The sequence below is a fragment of the Zeus faber genome, assembly GCF_960531495.2.
Source record: "Zeus faber genome assembly, chromosome: 4".
Taxonomy (NCBI): domain Eukaryota; kingdom Metazoa; phylum Chordata; class Actinopteri; order Zeiformes; family Zeidae; genus Zeus; species Zeus faber.
Window position 1 is genome coordinate 13,140,218 of NC_137191.1, and position 19,847 is coordinate 13,160,064.

Here is a 19,847-nt window from a genome sequence, read left to right on the forward strand (position 1 = left end):
TTGAACCGATTTTCATGGAATTCGGTTTGTTATAAACGTGAGAAGTTGAACATGATAGGTTACGTCTCGGAATTAAATTCAGATAATGGAGGCGGATCTCATCAGCTCTATGCCAAAACACTAACCTTCTCAATAACTACAACTTCCTCTGGAACATGCAGGCTCCGATCAATGAAGAGGCAAGTGCAAATTATTTACAATCCAAGCTTTGGTGAGTTCCTCCAAGAATGGTGATTTCTATTTATATTGTATTGTTATAAAGCCGCCTGGTTTATTGTTATTGTATTCATAATTCAATCAAATCATTAATAAAATAAACTAGCGGCACGCAGCGACAAGCGGAACAGTTCTTGCAGTTAGAGTTGCTTTCGGGGGGGTGTTTCACTGAAGCACTTCCCCGCGTGTTTATTTCCGGTGTGGGGCGGAAGTGGCCTAAGGTAGTTTCTGGAGGTGACCGAATGGAAAGTCGGAACGGAGCCGTGAAAGCAGAGAATTAGCGCGGAGTGAACAGCAACAAACGGCGCCAGACTCGGTTGGTCCACGCGGTCGAGGCTTCGGGAGATGGGGACTCACCTTTCCAGACGGTACATCACCGAGACGGACACCGAGCCGGACCCGGCCAGGAAGCACGAGTTCGATCCCCACTTCGGCTTCCCCGAGAGGAAAGAGAGAGGTTTGTCACCGGCGACGCTCTGCGGCTGTGACGCGGATCGTGCGGAGGCTCCGCGGGGTCTCTGGCTCCGCGGGTCTCGGTCTTGTCAAAACCAGCGAACGCCGCACCAGCTGCAGGTCCCTAAAATGTCATGGGTTCGGTCCGACGAATCCCGGGCCTTGAAAGTCCTTGAATGGTGTTGAGGTTTGAATGAACGGCGTCTTGCTTCCAATGCCGTTTAGTCGCGTTGTATTGATCCGCGTCCGTCTTTGTAAATACGAATGATGCGTCTTCCGAGTCGTTCCCTGGGTTAGAAATAGAGCTCTGTTTCGTCAAAGTAGTGACGCCAAATTGAGGGCGAAGTGTTAAAAAAAATAAAAAAATGCTGCAACGAATAGAATATGAAATGGGTGCCTGTCCTTCAATTGAGGGAAATGACATGAAGTCAATTCGTATTGTTTCAAGATCAAGATTCAAGAGGTTATTTGTCACATACATATGGTCATACATATATGCAGTGAAATGTCATGGCACCCACCGTTGAGTGTATGTTCAAATAGTTGCGTAGATTGAATGAGACAATTCAATCATTATTTGTGAATTTTTTGCACGACAGTGACTGCCCCGGCCGGCTGTTGAGTATCATACTGTACTTACCTGGGGGGGGGGGGACATTTCTGGATGAGCCCAACTCACTCGATTATTACATCCCAGACTTGGCTGCACGGAGAGAGAGCCAAGAAAACCCCTGCACGAGTCTCAGGAAAATATAATGACAGTTCCGAATCACTTACCTCGCCACCTGACCTGGAGGAGGCGTAACAGTCTGAAGCCGCGGCAAATTGTGTCTTTTAAAAGGTCTTAAAAAGCGTTGAGTTGCTGCTAACGTTTCCCTTGCGTCTGGAGACGTCAGCTATCGATTGGACATTGGTTTGAAAGTGTCGGTAGCATTTGCTCTGTGGCTCATACCTGTGGCTGCATTGACTCTGTTGAAGCGCTGTCCTGAACCGTGTGCATTTGAAAAGGATCCCGCTTAAAGCTGCATTGCGTCCCCTCCGACAGAGATGGTGGCCACCCAGGAGCAGATGAACCTGGCCCAGCTCCCGTTGGAGCAGAGGGACTACTGCGCACACCATCTCCTCAAGCTCATGAAGTGCAAGAGGGACAACTGGCCCAACTTCCTGGCCTGCAAGCACGAGAGGCACGACTGGGATTACTGCGAGCACCAGGAGTAAGTGGTTTTCACTACGCTGGTGATCTTCATTTGAACATCTTGATCCAAAGTGACAAACATTTGCGAGAACAGTGGTCTCAGCGCATTTGGTTCTCAGTGGAAATGTTTAAAGGACATTTTAATAAGCTTATTTGTGTATAAATAAGCTTTTCAGATTTTCGGTATCATAAATAAATTTGACACTCACAATGGGCAAGATTCTTCTTCACTATCAAAAAATAAATAAATATATATATATATATATATATATATATATATATATATATATATATATATATATATATATATATATATATATATAAATAAACAAACTTCAAAAGAAGTAAAACATTTCAGGACTTGAGCTCAATTTGTGTTCATCCAGCTGCCATCGTGAGCCTTTCTACTTCTTCTGAAATTTACTTTGATTCAAAGGACCAAGCGCCGCTTTGGCACTTTTTAAACATGTTGGTAACTGTTGCAATACTAATGTTTTGACTGAAGTCTCCTTTACAGCTGATGCATAAAGGCGACTGCAGTGAACAGAGTATTGCTTGTCTCAGAATCGTTGTTCCGTTAATATGCCAATCCAGTTGCACAAGCCATATCCAAGGTGTTTCTCGTAAAAATACCATAGCTCAAAGTTGTTTCATGAATATTTGTTCTGAGGCAGTAAATTGTATTGAAAAAAAAAATTGAGGTGTTAAAAATCCACCAATTGATCATTTTCACTTTTTTTTTCTTTATTGCAGTTATGTTATGCGTATGAAAGAATATGAAAGAGAGCGGAGACTCCAACTGAGGAAGAAGAGAATTGAGGCCAAAGCAGAGGCTGCGTGATCATGAAATCAACCAACTCTTTGTCTTCTGTGTATATACCTTCTGTCCACAATAAATAAACAGCAAGTTGTCCAAAACTTATTTATTTTGTCTTTAATTTATTTTTTATTGTCTACACTTGATAATTTGTGTTAAATTCCAGGAAGCCAGTCAAAGTGCTTAAAATAGCAAAACATGACGTTGCCTAATTTGATGGGACTAATTGCTGTATTTTGCTTTATTTTTAGTAATTTCCAGAATTACAAGCCAGTGTTTTCTTTTACAAAACTATTCTGTGGCGTTCAGGTTTAACAATTTACATTTTAACTGTAAAATCAAATTATGCCTCTGTGATACCAAATGGTAATACAAGTATTTGCAATTAGTACCTGGTCCCCAACATGGGTGTTCTTGTTGAGAGAGAGAGAGCGCGAGAGAGAGAGGTGAGTCCATCGCTGGGCTTGGATCCAAGAGGCAACAAGGCCCAACCGTGTCTTACAACTGCATCTACTTACAAGATACGAGTGGCGATAGTCGTGAAAATTTGTATCGACTTGGGACCGACTGCTCCAAGATACGACTGTGGACATTTGCAGTTGGCGCGTCGGCAGCCAGTCAGCAGTCAGTCAGTGGGCGACCTACATCGTGTGTGCACGTAGTTTGTGGCTTATCGATATTTTTTTCCATATTTACTGTGTTGGTGCTGTGTATTGTTTATTTTCACCCTTCATGATGACTTCTAAGAAGAAGGATGATGGGAAAGAGGCAATGATTCCCATTGAAACTAAGAAGGAAATCATAGAAAAATGAGCGTGGTGTATATGGGAAAAATTGCTTCGACATACGACTGTTTTAACATACGACCGTTCTTACAGAAGGAATTAGTAGTGAGTCGAGGTACCACTGTGTGTGTGTATATATATATATATATATATATATAAATATTTATAATTATTATAATTATTTTTTATTATTTAATATTATTTATATTATTAATTATTATTATAATTAAAGGTGTAAAAGGAGAAGACATGCCACGCCACCTATGGACCTCGCTGAACCGCCTGCGTACTGGCGTCGGGCGCTTCAAGTCCTCTCTAAAGAAGTGGGGCCTATCCGACAGTGCGTCATGCGAGTGTGGCGAACCTGAACAGACTGCCGAGCACATAATCACCAGCTGCCCCCTATACAGCCCACCCTCAGAAGCTGGCCTTTTTGACCTAGGACTGGAGACGAGGGCGTGGCTATATGACACTGAGTTGGCCATCTGATGATATACGAAAGAAGAAGATAAATATTTTCCGGATAATGCCTGTATAACGGTCTTGATTAGATCTAAAAGGCTAAATTGGTTGAACTCATGTGAGAATCAGATTTTGTGTTTGAATGTGATTCATCAGCAACAGTTCCTGTTACAGGGAAAAACAAAGCAGAGCAACAATTTAGTTAACAGTTTTTTAATAAATTACCTGGACAGACAACAAAATCAAAACTTCTGGGAAGCATGAGGTTGACTTTGCAAACTGGGATTCACAAATATTAAAATCAAAATTTCACATTCAAATGTTTTGGAAAAAGGTCTTCGATAACATTTAAAGCTCGGGGGACATGACAGTGTGGTGTTTAAAGACATTGGAGTAGTTCTCCGTCTTCTATTCGTGCCGGTCTTTCTAGATCAGAAACACAACGATGAGAGGGGAGCAAGGGGGCCCCAAAATTAAGCAACAGCCAGCGTGACGTGTGTACTTGGTGAGCAGAGAAGTGGTAGTGCACATTTCGCTTCCACGGACGCGGGTATTGGGGGCATTAGCGACAGGAAAACATGGCTACGGGGCGGGGTTGAATCATTTCCAAGAGAGTTAAATCGGTTCCAGTGTGAATGCGCAGGCATCGTCTTTAAAGAGAAGGTTTGTATTAGGGGCTGCGGCAAAGGGATCGATACTTTGCTTCTACCAAAAGTCAAGACATTGCCAGGGAGAGGGGTGGCTCACGTCACCCGCTACAGAATAAAGGGCAGGATGGGTGAGCGCAGCGGGGGGTAGTCGCGGAACTCCTTGAGGTAACTGCGGTGCTTGCCCTTGGCCCACACGGTCATCTGGATGAAGCCGACCAGGGTGAAGAAGGCCACCGGCAGACACTGGGTCATCACTGTGAAGCCCAGCCATGAACCCAGCTGCAAGAACAAAACATAAACACATGTTACGGACGGACCTCGGCCACCAGGGGGCAGCAGTTCCACCGGGCACACAACCCGAGCGGCGCGAGTTTGAAAATCTGTAGCGATGGGGGGGGTTAATGTCAAACTGACGGGGGGGACATCATTTTGAGCGTACTATGCACTCATGGGTACTATGCACTCATGGGTACTATGCACTCATGAACTGGGCGGCTGGCGACACCACAGACATGAAGCCATATTTCTCCCTCACACGGCTTATATTCCAAAGTGTTGCGTTGTGTGTTTTCTGTACGGGCAGAAAACCCGAGATCTTCACTTCCACAATCAGCCACACCCGACCGACACTGATGGAGTGTGTGTTTGTGTGTCTGACCTCGTAGGTGTAGTTGGGGCAGGAAACCAGCAGGAATATCCAGGTGAAGGGGTTCTTAGTCGGGTAGGGAATCTTCCTGGTCTTCGAGCCTGGTCAAAGTGAAGACGCAAAAAGGAAAAAGTGGTGAAAATCTACACACAGATCAGAGTCACGCAGGTCCAAATAAACCCGGCGTGTTGATGTCGAAAAGATGGATGATGGTGCCTGCGTTCGCCAACACAAGTAAATCGGGAAGTAAACCCTGTGCACGACTGTTTTTTGTTTTTTTTTACAAAAATTTACAAATCTAGAGTCTAGAAAATGATAAAGCCAATCTTTAAATGTCACTGGCATATTAGAACCACAATTGTTAAAAAAATATATTAAATTGTAAATAATATTTTATATTATTTCTGTTTTTTTTCCCCCATGAATGCCTTTAACTAATGAATATATCCTACAAAATTGGATGCTGTTATAAATGGCGCAAGAGAAATCTTTTATTATGACCAATGGCTGATCAGCTGCTTTTGACTGTCTAGAAATCTGTCTCGACACCGTTTCTGGCTTCAACTCCTGAAACAGACTTTTTGATTCAATCATTTCGATTTACGTTTTACAAAGAAAAAAACGAACGAAAAAAAAACAAAAAAACATTTACCAAATAAAATTGTTAACCAAGAGTCGTCTCCTCCGAACCTCCAGCTCTAAACCTGCGTAAGCGATGACAAATAACATGGCATGCGTACTTGGCATGCTGTGCGTACTTGTACCTGGTGGGCGGAGGTTCCGCAGAGCGATGTGAATGGAGAAGTTCCCGATCTGACAGAACTGAGGATGGAATGTTTATTAGTATGTGGAGCGAGGCGAGAGTAACACATAGAAACCACTTTTATTGGAAAGAAGAAACCCTTAAAAGTGGGCAACAGTCATTGTTTGACGTTAACGCATCATAGCAAACGTGGGCGGCGGGAGGAGTGAAAAAGTCTTACCAAGAATATGACGAGGGCTAGTCGGATTTGCTGTTCACCGTAAACTGCAACGAGACACCATGATGAATGCGTTAGTTTGGAATACAACTTTTGAGTAAGCCGTCGTGTCCACGCGTGTGTGCAAACACTCACTGGGCGGTGTGTACAGAGGGTGGTTGATGTAGTACGCCATCCAGGCAGCGAAGCCCCAATAGTAGGTACAGTTCTGAAACCAGCAACACAGGAGAAAAAACAAAACAAAAAAAAAACAGCAGTTTGAGGTGCTTGACGTGACAAAACCTCTGTTATCCAAGAAATATTTATATAAGAACGCAAGGATTTGATGACGTCATTAAAAGGGATGACTGAGCGGCCGGGGTGGTGCCACTTCATGGACGAAATCTTTATCAGGTGAAATTTGTCGAACACGTGCGTCCTCCGTCGCATCACCGTAACCGATGGAGCAACACTTTGAATGCGGATAAGGAAAAGAAATGCGTTCCGAAAGACACGGCTCAGCGTCGCGGCCAAACCCCGCCCCCTCTGAGCGAGCGGTTGGCGGCCGGACGTGAACGCCGTTGCAGGGGTGGGACGGCCAGCTGGCACGGTGCCAGGGCGAGGAGGGCGTAAACACGTCTCACCTTGAAGATGTTGCGTAACGGCATTGTCCCGTGGGAGAAGCGGTGGACAAAGAGTGTTTCCAGCAGCCGCTTCACATAGTGGAAGGAGTGACACATACAGGCAAGGCTGGAACAGAAACAAGGTTCTAATTTTAAAGCACTGCTCCACAGCTCCATCTCCTCATGACCTCCAAAAATAGATAAAATCAAATAAAAAATGAAAACAAACGTCTTGAGAAATGTTTGTAGAAACTGCATGTTTCAAATTGCAGGTGACGCGTGACTCACTGTACGACCCAGTGTTTACTGGTGGTGAAGTCATATTTGGGGGCGTAGATGAAGGGAACCCGGAAGTAGAACATCAGATAAATGAGTAGAGGACCAGCATACTCGGTGAGGAACACCTGGGGGGGGGGGGGGGGCAGAAGAGAAAGAGGGAAGGTTTGGTTGGAAAGCCTAAGCGGGACAACCTCCGGCAACGGTTCCACCCGAGGTCGTGACGTCTTTTTCCAGCCCAAAAACCCTGCGACAAGCGTGCGCCTACGTACTGTGACCCAGCTGATCTGGGCTCCGAGGTCTCTGAAGTAGAAGGTGGCAGTCGTTCCAACGGGGAGATGCTGGAGGACGTCCTCGTCTTTCAGAGACTTCCCCTCTTGGAGCGCGCACGCACACGCACACGCACACACACACACACACACACACACACACACACACACATATTACAACACGCCATCTAGCTACACCACAGGAAATGTCAAAGGTCAAATCTCCGGCTGTCTTACTGGGGTCAAGGCGGATGGACTGCCGGGCTGGGTACCACTGAGGGTCTGAGGAGAGATGGGTGAGAAGAGAAACATCAGTTTTTGTGTCATGGTGGCTTCCCCGGATCGTGACTCTTGATTTATGAGGCTGCTCAGAGGTGCAACTCACGGCTCTTGTGGAACATCGACTTGATCTCCCCAATTGTGGCATTTGGCTCAACCTGCAAAATAATAAAATAAATGAAAATTAATCATAAATATTCAAATTGAATGTGGCGTGCGCACGCACACGTGCGCACACACAAAGATAATGTTCCTGCTTTCCTTTAGTGTGTGTGATTAGTGATAAATTTAGCTCTGGCTGTGCCCACACCCTCTGGGCACACAGCATTAAACAGCTGGTACAATGGCTTCAAAGTGAAAAAGAAGCCATGCACACTCCGAGCCCAAATACATGACATTGTGCGAGGCTGCCAGCAATGGCATAAACTACCCCAAATATAAACACTCAATATGGAACCATGCATCTGCTCATAACCAGACAGGGAGCAGACAGACAGACACCACATTTAAAGCAACCGCAGGTGGGGGGTGAAGGGCAGCGAAACCCCCAGGAAACCAGTGGAGTCAGGTCATCCCACTGACACCAGTATCTGATCAGAAGACCTTATTCGTTCGGGTGGGGAAACCCCAACCGCCCTTCACTCAACAGTTCCAGGGGTTTCCAGCTGGAGGCTGTCTGCATTTCAGTGATTTTCCAAGAAAAAAAAATGTTACCGGTCAAATTGTTCTGTAAGCGTATTGGCATTTTTTAAAGATTTTTTATTTTGCAGTTAGACTCCAATTCATTCTTAGAGTATCTCAGTATCTCTCAAAGAGGTTCCAGACCATAGTTGCAAAGAATCTATAAAGTCTTCCCAAGGCCTGGAGTAAGATGATGAGTGAAGCCCAGGCTAAGTGGGGACAGTTAATGCCCTTTCCCCACTGAGGGAAGTATCTAGAATTTTGTTTTATATGAGAACTAAACACAAATACGCTTGTAACTACCCTCCTTCTTCACTACCTGCTACAGTATATAAGAAAAAATAAAGATGTGGTGAAAGATGGGGGGGACAATCAACGCCGAGCAGATGACCCGTTCAGGATAATAATAGCCTGAATCTCTAAATAACAAATGAGAGGCTGCCAAATCTTGGAAAATTCTGCATATCTGTCTCTTAAACTGGAGTAGTGCTCAGATCACTTGGCCAAAATTTGAGAGCCCAGACTTCTTATCTCATCCAAAACATCAGAATAAGTGTTTTAGCTGCAATGAAACCAGAAGAGGAAATAAGTTGTTTCCATGCTGTCTTCAGAGGATAAGCGAATTTTGAAATTCCCAGAACAATAAAAAATTGGTTTTGTTTGACGGTTTTCCTTCCTAATCCAAAAACTTAACCAGACTACAGAACAGAGAGCGCACACACACACACACACACACACACACACACACACACACACACACACACACACACACACACACACACACACACACACACACACACACACACACACACACACACACACACACACGACATTCGACTGTGGACCTGTGGTAGCCCTCAAATAAAGTGAGTTTTTAAGTGCACCCAAAGTAGGCTAGTTTAGACCAGAGGTCATTCTTGAGCCTTGGTGCTCAGCCTCTCAGAGACAATATCAACGCGGAGGGAGGTCCAATTGACCTCAGCGTCATCCCCTTTCATCAACACACCATAACCTGAGTTTTCAAAAATCACTTCCAGCCTCTTCTACTGCCCAGGCTCAAAAAAAATGTGTGCATTATATCCAACCCCAACGGCTGAGTCCCTTCAACTCCGCTTGTCTCCTTCATGCATCCCTCGTCTCCCCCGCGCGGGGTCTTTTTCCAGGTCTATATCTAGACCTGTCAAATCCTGGAAACTGCGTCTCACCGGGTGTTAGGATCACAGCCGATGGAAACTCTGCTTAGTTTTTAAACGGAGTAGAGAGCCCCGATAATCCGGCGAGGATGAGACCCCTTCCCTCACAAGCCGGAGGAGTTTGGCTTTGATGAGCCCTGGCGGACCGGGTAACAACACTGTTAACCTGGCTAATGCAGTGTCCGTACTGCTGTGATGATGGCACGTTACAGGACAAACTCAACTGGAATTCCAATTCCAATTCCAAGGGTGTCATTTAAAACAAATAAGCTAAAAGCTTTAAAACAGCTTTATCTAGAACATCAGAATTACAATTGAACATAGTCCAAGTTCACATATTGCTGTTGTTTTGCATCATAGAATTTTAAAAACTACGTTACAAAAACAAATTTCATTACAAAAAATAAAATCTACTCAAAGGCATTCTGAATGAAGCAAATGGGTTTCTTTTCTATGCATGCATAACAGCATGTTAGCGTGTCAATTCAGGACTCCGACTGTGGCAGCAGTAGCGCGACGTGTTCCAGAAAAAGTCTCTCTTACATACAGACGCAGCCAAGTTGCACCTGTTGCATTTAGTAAACACAGCACAAGCATTAGGACAGATACGTGCACGCAAAAAGCCCCTGACTAGATTTCTTAAGACAGCTCAATTCCGAGAGATACCTCAAAAGAGAGAAAAAAAAAAAAAGAATATATAGATCTTACCTTGTCCAGGAAGCAGAGCTTGTCCTTGGTCTTGGCGTCCAGTATCTCCACCTCAAAGAAAACAACAGCTTTTTTAGCTTTCTTGGCGGGTTTGCGTTTTGCTGGTGCAGAGGCTGCCGCCGCCGCCGCTGCCGTTGACCCATTAGCCGTCTTTTTGGGGCCGGTGGCCTCTAGAGCCAAGGTATCCATATCCACACTCCTCCTCCTGGGCTCAGATTTAAGCGCTTTCTTCCCTTGTGCTTCCCCTTTGTTCCGCCCTCGCTCTCAAAACCACGACAGTCTCCCGCGGACCATGAGAAAAGCAGAGGTGAGGGTCTGAATTCAGCTGTGGAAATAAATCTTGCTTCCCTTCTCCTGCCCCTCCCTCACTCCCAACCTCCTTTCTAATCTCTCTACCCGCCGACCACCCACCCGCTCACTCACCCTCCCACCCTTCCATTCCTTCGCTTGTGGCATGGCGCTTTTTTTAACTGCCAGCCCTGGTCCCCAGACATGCAACATGCTGGAGTCACAAATAAGGAATGGACACTTCCCCAAGGAAACGCTTCATTAAATACGTCACTTTCACATCGGATGGTTTAGACTATTGAAGACGGGGCACAGATATCAATTTATAATTCAATAATGTTCCCAAACAAACCTCAGCGCCACACACACACACACACACACACACACACACACACACACACACACACACACACACACACACACACACACACACACACACACACACACACACACACCTGAAGACACCCCAACACCACCACATCAATCTGACCCCCCCTTCTCCGCTTCCTTGCTAAATATAAACATCTAGTGCTGGCTCTGCATAACAAGCCTTTCCCTGCGGACCACCTCCCGTTTACATCCATGTGGTGATGTCATATGCAAAGTCAGAGTCCGCGTGGAGATGATATCTAAACGTGTCAATCTTCTCCCGTAACATCTTCTCTGCCTATCACCATTCCCGAGACCAAAGACATCGATATTTATCACTTTTATGGCTGTAGGCTGGGGTTTCTAGGGTTGGTTTTACAATGTCTACTGCTGAGGCACAATAAGCAAACAGGAAAGCTCCCACACACGCAAAGGGGAGAGTCTGATTCTCAAGCCCTCTGTGCTTGTGCAAGAAATTGTTTTGACACATACACTGAAAATACCAGAATATGAATCGGATTAAAATTTAAAAACAAAGAGAGAATATATGTGAAATATTTGGAACCGACAATTTGTTTTTCCTTCTCAATCTATATTTATTTTTCCGATAAATTGTGTTTGTCAAAACAAAAAAGGTTGTCCCAGCAGTAAAGAGAACTGGATATATATAATTAAAAGTGGAAATTATAAATAGATAAACTATAAATTAATTATTCCAAGGACTTTCATGTGCAAATGACAGCATCTATAGTAGGCTCCTCTGGTGCCACCTGGTGTATGTGATATAAAAAATAAACCTGCAAACTGCCCCGTCCAGGCTTCCCTCTAAAGCTCAGCTTTGTATTGAGGACCTCTCGAGTTCCAAGCTTTATAAAGATGGGTTGGCCGTAGTGCATTGAGACACAAGCACATACTTGTGGTGGGTTAAATGGAATCCTCTGGTCGGAGCAATTTATATAGAAGCTGCTGCTTCAAATCCTGTCAGACAGGTTTCCATGCTTTAGAGAGAAACTATACTTTTTGAGAGCCAGCGCCGGCTTTGGAATAAAAATTTAAATTGAATGGTTGGCAACATTATCTGAAGGTTAGTTTTGTTACCTTGGCACTCAAAGTCACACACACACACACACACACACACACACACACACACACACACACAACTTGTGCAATAACTGCCATATATAATATGGTATTATAATAACATTGCTTGTATACATATCATTCCTGTACAGAAATATCCCATCTATATTTATATCTATACCCACAGCCAATACCAACAACCGTACCGCCCTTTCAATATGTCCTGTGCACTTTGTATATTCTGTACACTGTTTTTAAGAATATTTAGACTGCTAACTGGCTGTACAGCAATGCACCCACCCTTACCGAGACCAATTCCTTGTATATAAAAATGTAGTTGCCCAGATAAACCGATTCTGAGACGGAGCATAAATCCAATGACAACCTATGAACTTGGCACCGCGGTTCAGATTGCGCTGGAGCGACGGGGCTGTTACGACCGCGGGGGCTGAGTTGAGCAAGCGGACAGCGCTGCGTCGCGACGCATTCTCGCCAGAGGGGGCGGCGGCGGCGGCGAAACGCGCTGCTCTTGACACGTTGAACGTATCGGCGTTAATCCCCGCGCCTTCGCGAGGGGAACGCCCGTGGAGACCCACGGAGAACCGGGACTTTTTGCACATTTCGCTTGACGGGCGCACGGCTTTCACACGCGCGCGCGCGCACACACACACACACACACACACACACACACACACACACACACACACACACACACACACACACACACACACACACACACACACACACACACACGGGGGGGGGGGGGGGGGGGCGCCTGTCTCCAGCGCCTCCAGCACCTCCAGGCACCCAGCTCCAGCCCCTGCATGAGGCCACAGCAGCGACCATCGCATTCAGGGGGAAAAGCCCACGGCGTGGAACCTCTGCTTTTTTCAGCCCCTTTATTCGGCCGTGAAAGTTAATTTCTCAAGCGTGTGTGCGTGGAAGCTAAAGTCCTATTTCCTATCGATGCGAGTGGTAACACGGGGACAATAACGCCCATTGACGGTTTAGAGTTTCAGAGACACTACTTACCTCGTAGTGCTTCATCTTGTCAGTGTGCGCCCTCTTCCTTGATCCGACTTGGGTGACGGCTCTTTCCTCCAATCGGTGGCAACTGAGCCCACTGCCGAGGCGTGTACTCCCTGGTCACCGCAGCCAATCGGATCGGCCGATTGTCCGAAGGACGCGCCCACATCGCTGGCGCCGTCGCCAATGAAACGGGGCGGGCAGATGGACCGGCCAGGGACGCTGCGTTCCTATAGGGCGGGGACTCGGGAAAAGTCTGAGGTCTCGCGTGGATAAGTGAAATGGAATGACCGTTCAATTCCAGGGCGGAATTTCGTTTTTCCCAGATGACAAACTCGGCGTCGACGGCGCCGCGTCAGCGCACACCGTCAACGGTGAACGAAGGTCTATTGCATACGTGTTTGTTTTGGGGAACCAGTCTAACTTCCACCCTGACTACGAATCAACGTAGTTTAGGCCCCTGGCAGTACGTGTGCAGTACGTGGGTATAATTACACGGACCCTCCTGTGCAGATGTGCATATAAGTCACAAGACTGCCAAACAAACCAAAAATGTGCTGCTGGCCCTGGTGTTTTGCTGAACAGTGGCGGTCGGGCACATATAGCGCGGGGTGACGACTGTCACCTCGAAATTACGGTTTTCCGACTGCCGCTGAAATGCAGCATAACCTGTTGTCCGGGGTTTTACGTTAAGCCGACCAGTGTGAGTTGTATTTCCGAAAAGTTCCGAAAGAAGAGCGTACGGGCTTAAAATGGCCTCGTCTAATGGCCGCCAATCGCGCCAGGTTACATCCCAGTAGGACGACAACCGAAGACGCTGGAAACTCGACATCCCGGAGAGAGACACGCGGCGTTATTTGTTGTTAAAGCCCGATCGGGCCGCAAGGAGGGCGTGGCGCGGGCGTGTCGCGGGGCACACGCCCATCCGTCAGAATGTGGAAAGTTCGCGGCGACCGTGGAAACTTCTCGAACTTGCCGCGCCGCCCGGGAATCATATAAATAGCCCCGTCACGCTCGGCCCCGGGGAGTCACTTGGCAGCTTTTTGTTTAGTTCTGTTTTGTTTTGTTGCATCGCCGGACCGACTCGCTAACACGGATCCGTCGGCATGGGGAAGGACTACTACGACATTTTGGGAATCGAGAAGGGCGCCTCGGAGGACGACGTGAAGAAAGCGTATCGCAGGCAGGCGCTGCGCTTCCACCCCGACAAGAACAAGAGTGCCGGGGCCGAGGAGAGGTTCAAGGAGGTGGCGGAGGCGTACGACGTCCTGAGCGACCCCAAAAGGCGGGAGGTGTACGACCGCTTCGGGGAGGAAGGTGAGGCGCTCGGTCACACGCAGAGGGAGACTTGGTTGAAACGACGCGGGGCAATAAAAGCTCCAGGGCGGCGGAAAGTGATGGAAGTCGTGTGTGTGTGTGTGTGTGTGTGTGTGTGTGTGTGTGTGTGTGTGTGTGTGTGTGTGTGTGTGTGTGTGTGTGTGTGTGTGTGTGTGTGTGTGTGTGTGTGTGTGTGCGCGCGCGCTAGATTCGCAGTTAAACTGAGACGCGCAGCGATTCGTTCCTAGCGAACGGATCTTATAAATGACTCGGGTCTGAATAATAATAATAATAATAATAACAGTAGTAATAATAATGATGGTGTATACTTTATTAATCCCTGTGGTGAAATTAGTTCTTGGTTCTCGAACGAAAAGAGCAACGTGTCCAAACAAGTTCCTTGAAATGCGATCCAGCGAGTGGGTGGGAAAGAGATAATGTTCCACTCGCGATCTGAAAATAATTGCATCCGTCTTTTATTATATATAAATAAATAAATATAAATATAAATATATATAAATAAAGGTGTGTGTGTGTTGACAAGGGGTATTTCATGTGGAAAGTAACTGATTCCACCCAAAGAAACAATCGCAAAATGGAACGACTCGTTTCACTTGTTACTCGTCAGGAACCGAATCCCAAAAGTCGAACCTTTCACGGGGATTAACAGACAGACAGATAGATGGTGATACGCTATGACGTCACAACTGAGAGGGCTGGAGAAGTTTGTGTTAAACGTCATAAAAAGGGCGTGGTCATACGGATGTCGATCAATAAATTCGTCGTGGTGTATAATTGTCGGCAAAGAATTAAAACCAGTTTTGAACAAAGAACATCCAGTCATCTGATTAATGCTTCCAGGGAAATTCTACATAATCTGATAAACAGATTGTTAAAGTTGTCATTTGTAGTATTTTCTTGCAAAAAATCATGTATTCCATATATATTTGGCTTGCACTTTCTGAGAAACAGCTATTCGATATATTTGTTATGTACAGTATGCTGTCTCCATTGTTGCTTTCTGTGGAAAGAATGCACCGATAGGGCACACACAACATGTGAGGCAGCCACTGTGAATTTGGTAAAGCAGCGCTTTACCAAATTCACATGAACCTTAACATAAAAGAACAGCACCACCTGAAGTGACCAAGAGAAAACAAAAACAAATCAGTCTACCAGAAGAAGGCAAACTTGGTCCTGGAGCAAAGACGAGGTCAAAACATTGCGGCTTAGAATTAACTTCTGGGACTTATCGTGTAATCCGCCCAACACAGACGATCTTATGCTACGGCCACTTCAAACCACTGACAAACAGTAGTTTAAAATGAACAAATATACACACCTTTAATTTCCCATATTTGCAAAATCCCACTAAATTGCAAAATCTCTCTTTCACTAGGTCTGAAGGGTGGAGGAGTGCCCGGAGGGGGTGGTGGTGGTGGAGGTCCCGGCGCGTTCAGCTACACTTTCCAGGGCGACCCGCATGCCATCTTTGCAGAGTTCTTTGGTGGACGTAGCCCCTTTGACCATTTTTTTGCTAACCGCAATGGGGGCTTGAATGAGGAAAGGCACACGGACGATCCTTTTGCCCACTTTGGCATGGGAGGCGGCGGAATGGGGGGTTTTCCCCGGTCCTTCAGTGGCGGAATGGGGGGATTTGGAGGTCAAAGCACCAGCTTGACAAAGCGCCAGGACCCGCCCATAGTCCATGACCTCGGAGTGACCCTGGAGGAAGTGTTCTCCGGTTGCACCAAAAAGATGAAGATCTCCCACAAAAGACTGAACCCGGATAGGCAAAGCACAAGAACGGAGGACAAGATCCTTGAGGTGGAGGTCAAGAAAGGCTGGAAAGAGGGGACAAAAATCACCTTTCCCAAGGAGGGGGACGAGACGCCCACCAACATTCCGGCTGATGTCGTCTTCGTGTTGAAGGACAAGCCACACCCCATATTCCGACGCGATGGCTCCGACATCGTTTACCCAGCCAAGGTCTCCCTTAGAGATGTGAGTTTGTCACTTTAATCCAATTTAAATTCATCTCCAGCTACTGTAGTGATGTTGTTGTGTATAATATTTGGGAACTTAATGAAAGGGGAGTTAAAGCCTTTCTTCAGACAAATAACCGTTGCTCTCCTCCTGGCTCTCCCTCCTCCAGGCCTTGTGTGGCTGCACAGTCAACGCTCCCACGCTGGACGGCAGAACCGTTCCCGTCAAGATCAGCGACGGGGTGCGGCCGGGGATGAAGCGGCGAATTGCCGGGGAGGGACTTCCCCTGCCCAGGCAGCCGGATCGCCGCGGAGACCTGATCGTGGAGTTCGAGGTGAAGTTCCCGGAGCGGCTCAGTCAGAGTGCGCGAGAGACTATCGCTCAAGTCCTCCCACCGTCTTGAACGCTGCGGGACACGTGTGTGTCACGCAGCTTGAGAACGACCCCTCGGGAATTGCTGTTCTGAGATGCTTCCTGCATCCTTGGGAGTTTTATAATCCCACCGCCTCTGATGAACGACCTCCTTCAAGCCACATGGGCCGTAAAACTACAAGGGACAATAAATGAACTGTTGGAAATATGGATTCTGCTATATGTATGTTGCTTGATCTGAAGTGGAACATTATCATTTTTGTATATGTTTTCTTGTAGAATGCTGAATAGCTGTATTTGTTAATATTGTTTTGTAAATAAATGTCTAGATTTGGATTATACTTAATCCAGTGGGTAATATTTTTTGAATAATGACTTTTCATGTTTGGGGTGGGTAATATTATGGTGACTGCAGTATTTAATTTCTGGGCTCATTATGCTGAGATGTTATGAACTGATAAAGAAAAGGAACTTTGGCTGCTCTGCCTTTTTCTGTGTGTGGGGTGGGGTGGGGTGGGGGTGTCAGTGTGTCTACCCCAGCACTTTTTTGTTGTATTTTTCCAGTTACAAGAACGGATTTAAAGTACATTCTCCCCAGAAACAATGTTTTTTCATGCATGTGTATCTGCAGAAGTCTGAGATTCACTTACAGCAAACATTAGTTTTGCTGTAGAAGTCTTCCATGACATATTTTTATTGGTCATGGATTTATTTATTTATTTTCTTGGTCAATGTCAAATTTTCATTCCGAAGGAGGAAAACCCAGACTAAATGATGCTGATTTTGTGACCAAATCGGTCTAATTTTCTGTGTATATTAAAAAAAGAAACATGTTCGAACCCGGTCGAGTTTTCTATACAAAAGATCAAAAGTTTACAGCATGTACTGTACAGTTTTCATGGAAATAAACATTCTCTCACCAAGTTGTCTTGTGTTTCTATAAAGAGGCTATTCATCGTAAGGACTTTTTTTTTTTTTTTTTTGAGTGATTATAATCGATCCGGGGATGAAAGTCACTTTTGCAATCTTCCTTTTCTTCGGTTTAGGAACGTCTCCCTGGTGAATCCCCTCCTCTGTTCAAGCAACATTCAGAAACAAGTAGTTCCTGTATTCATTCTTTGAACTTTTTTAACCCTTAATTGTGCACGGTGGAGGGGCCGAGCCTGCAGGCCCTTCGACAGCCCAAGCCCTGTTTCCTGTAGTCGAAGTAATGCGCTCGATCTGATCGGCTGGTGGCGCTGCAGAGCCACACCTTACTATCAGCAACGCCCATTTAATCCCATTGTGTCAGGTACAAGTTTTATGAGAGAAGAAGAATCTTTAATTGTCGCGCAACACACCACACGACGACACATGCACACGCTTTGGAGGGTGGCCGGTGAAATGCTTCTCAGTTTACAGCTCAAATAATAAAAAATAAAAGCTACATTCCAATGCAGAATACCTCTTGAAAAGCAATTCAAGACTAAGCGCGTTTATTTGGCGACTTTTAAATCCTTGATGAGTCCGACCGCGAGCTACGTCTCTCACCCCAGTCGCTCCTCTTTCCGCTTGATCCCAAAAAGCTCGAATAAAGACCGAAGTGGACGGTGGCCTTGTAACAGGGCCGCTAGATTTTGAAGCAAGCCAATCCTTTAATTTTTATCTCCCTGTGCTCGTTTCTTTCCCCCCCATTTTTATGATCACGCAGAGCCCCTGGTCAATTGTTTTGGGCAGGTTGCTAGGTAGAAATGCCGTGGAAGCTGGCTCCCGACTACGTCCAAGGGGGGACCCGCCCCCACACCCGTGATGTTGTCAGTTGACCCTTGTTTATCTAAAGCGTTTAGGCCAATTCATATGCACAGAGGCAAGCGATACTGTACATGTGAGCGAGGCGAGCCGCCGGAACAATAAACACATAGAAGCCGAGCGGGGATTTAATGGCTCCGCGGAGAGTCATGAGCTCACGTCTCCAGCCGCTGGAGCAGCGGAGACGAGGCCGCGTCCCGGATAAAAGCCAAGGACCGGAAACAAACCGAGTTGATTTATGTTAAGTCGCCGAACCGCTTAGAGGACGGTCAAATCCGCCGGTGCAATTTGGCGCACAATCAGGTCGTTGTTCCCTTTATGGATTCTTATGCCACTCATACTCAACGGCACTGTCTTTAATCAGATGACTATCTATCTTTCATCGTTATCGCCGTGTTTTTTTGGGTTTTTTTTTCGGAAGCTCCCAAATTGCTTTTTGTTTTTTGGGTTTTTTTAACTCCGGTGAGAACATGAACGCCCTGCACGCCGTCTTTTTCTGCCTCCTCTCGGGTGAGTTTCTCCGTCTCCCATCCTTTTGTCAGACATTTCGAACATGAGCACGGGCTGTGTTTAGTAGTAGGAGTAATTCAAGAGTAATGATCGTGGCGGTGGGGAGTGAAGCTCCGCTGAGACGACTCATTTGAATTGTTTGAGAAATCCAGTCTGGTATTTATTTAACGGACTTCGGCTGAGCTTCACTTTTCATTCTCCTTTGCTGTTAAGGTACCTGGGCACAGTGTTCTGCACTTGATTCCACAGAGTTTTATGAAAGATTTGTAAAAAAAATAAAATAAATAAAAGAACACTGTCAGAAATTCGGGTTTCTGCTTGATGTGACTTTAGATTACATTTAATGGGAGCTGGCAATTGGGTACTCGTGATATGACACCCATGAAGAAATTAGTTTTTTAAATTGTTGTCAAGTTATCTGACGGAATACTCTCTAGATTTAACAATCGTATGCATTATTGTTTGACATATAAAGCTTATTGGAGCCAAACATTGGTAGTATGTACTATTTTTAATTGAATGCATTATAATTCATAAAAAAACGTAATAAAAAAAAATTGAAGATTGACATAAATTGTCAAAAAACAAGGTAATATAAAATGGATCACACTTGTTTCAGATAAAACACGAAATAAAATAAAAAGACTCAAAAAGGAATTGTCATACGTATATAGCATTGCCCTCCACAGAAAGTATAGTGTCATTGTTGTGTACATTTATTTTTATTTCATTTTATTTTGAACACAAGTGTGTTCTCAAGCCCAAAAAATGCTCTGCCTCCTAGCTGTGAGCCTCCACGGCTCCGTGGTGAGGGAGGTGGTCGGACACGTTGGAGGAGACGTGTCCTTCCAGTGCTCTGCTCAGCGGACCGCGGGCCCCGGCAGCACTGACAACAAGTG

General features: G+C 45.8%; 3 protein-coding genes across 4 annotated transcripts; 2 read left to right on the plus strand and 1 right to left on the minus strand.

Annotated features, from left to right (window-relative positions):
• Positions 1–406: 406 nt before the first annotated feature.
• ndufb7 (NADH:ubiquinone oxidoreductase subunit B7) lies at positions 407–2,786 on the plus strand. The gene is made up of 3 exons (XM_079999302.1): positions 407–673; positions 1,715–1,883; positions 2,618–2,786. The coding sequence occupies exons 1-3, from the start codon at positions 562–564 to the stop codon at positions 2,703–2,705; spliced, it is 369 nt and encodes a 122-aa protein (XP_079855428.1). The 5' UTR covers positions 407–561; the 3' UTR covers positions 2,706–2,786.
• Positions 2,787–4,125: 1,339 nt separating this feature from the next.
• On the minus strand, positions 4,126–13,341 carry tecrb (trans-2,3-enoyl-CoA reductase b). 2 transcript variants are annotated; one of them, XM_079998384.1, is made up of 12 exons: positions 12,982–13,341; positions 10,213–10,263; positions 7,737–7,788; positions 7,589–7,633; positions 7,355–7,458; positions 7,095–7,210; positions 6,828–6,933; positions 6,340–6,412; positions 6,208–6,251; positions 5,989–6,046; positions 5,237–5,325; positions 4,126–4,857 (listed from the first exon to the last, which is right to left on the minus strand). In XM_079998384.1, the coding sequence occupies exons 1-12, from the start codon at positions 12,994–12,996 to the stop codon at positions 4,684–4,686; spliced, it is 927 nt and encodes a 308-aa protein (XP_079854510.1). In that variant the 5' UTR covers positions 12,997–13,341; the 3' UTR covers positions 4,126–4,683. The 2 variants fall into 2 exon arrangements, with proteins under 2 accessions (XP_079854510.1, XP_079854509.1); XM_079998383.1 differs by lacking the exon at positions 12,982–13,341 and having other exon boundaries at positions 10,213–10,561.
• A 316-nt stretch (positions 13,342–13,657) lies between these two features.
• LOC307228834 (dnaJ homolog subfamily B member 1-like) lies at positions 13,658–17,127 on the plus strand. Its single transcript, XM_079998649.1, has 3 exons — positions 13,658–14,292; positions 15,692–16,296; positions 16,448–17,127. The coding sequence occupies exons 1-3, from the start codon at positions 14,082–14,084 to the stop codon at positions 16,679–16,681; spliced, it is 1,050 nt and encodes a 349-aa protein (XP_079854775.1). The 5' UTR covers positions 13,658–14,081; the 3' UTR covers positions 16,682–17,127.
• The last annotated feature ends 2,720 nt before the right edge of the window (positions 17,128–19,847 follow it).

Excerpts from the sequence above, each read along its gene's own strand:
- ndufb7 (XM_079999302.1), top strand. The coding sequence starts at position 562 with ATGGGGACTCACCTTTCCAGACGGTACATCACCGAGACGGACACCGAG. Across the intron at positions 674-1,714 it reads CCCCGAGAGGAAAGAGAGAG|AGATGGTGGCCACCCAGGAG; the intron begins GTTTGTCACCGG and ends CCCCTCCGACAG. Across the intron at positions 1,884-2,617 it reads GATTACTGCGAGCACCAGGA|TTATGTTATGCGTATGAAAG; the intron begins GTAAGTGGTTTT and ends TCTTTATTGCAG.
- tecrb (XM_079998383.1), bottom strand. The coding sequence starts at position 10,401 with ATGGATACCTTGGCTCTAGAGGCCACCGGCCCCAAAAAGACGGCTAAT. Across the intron at positions 7,211-7,354 it reads CCCAGATCAGCTGGGTCACA|GTGTTCCTCACCGAGTATGC; the intron begins GTACGTAGGCGC and ends CCCCCCCCCCAG. Across the intron at positions 6,252-6,339 it reads CCCTCTGTACACACCGCCCA|TTTACGGTGAACAGCAAATC; the intron begins GTGAGTGTTTGC and ends GTCTCGTTGCAG.
- LOC307228834 (XM_079998649.1), top strand. The coding sequence starts at position 14,082 with ATGGGGAAGGACTACTACGACATTTTGGGAATCGAGAAGGGCGCCTCG. Across the intron at positions 14,293-15,691 it reads CGACCGCTTCGGGGAGGAAG|GTCTGAAGGGTGGAGGAGTG; the intron begins GTGAGGCGCTCG and ends CTCTTTCACTAG. Across the intron at positions 16,297-16,447 it reads CCAAGGTCTCCCTTAGAGAT|GCCTTGTGTGGCTGCACAGT; the intron begins GTGAGTTTGTCA and ends TCCCTCCTCCAG.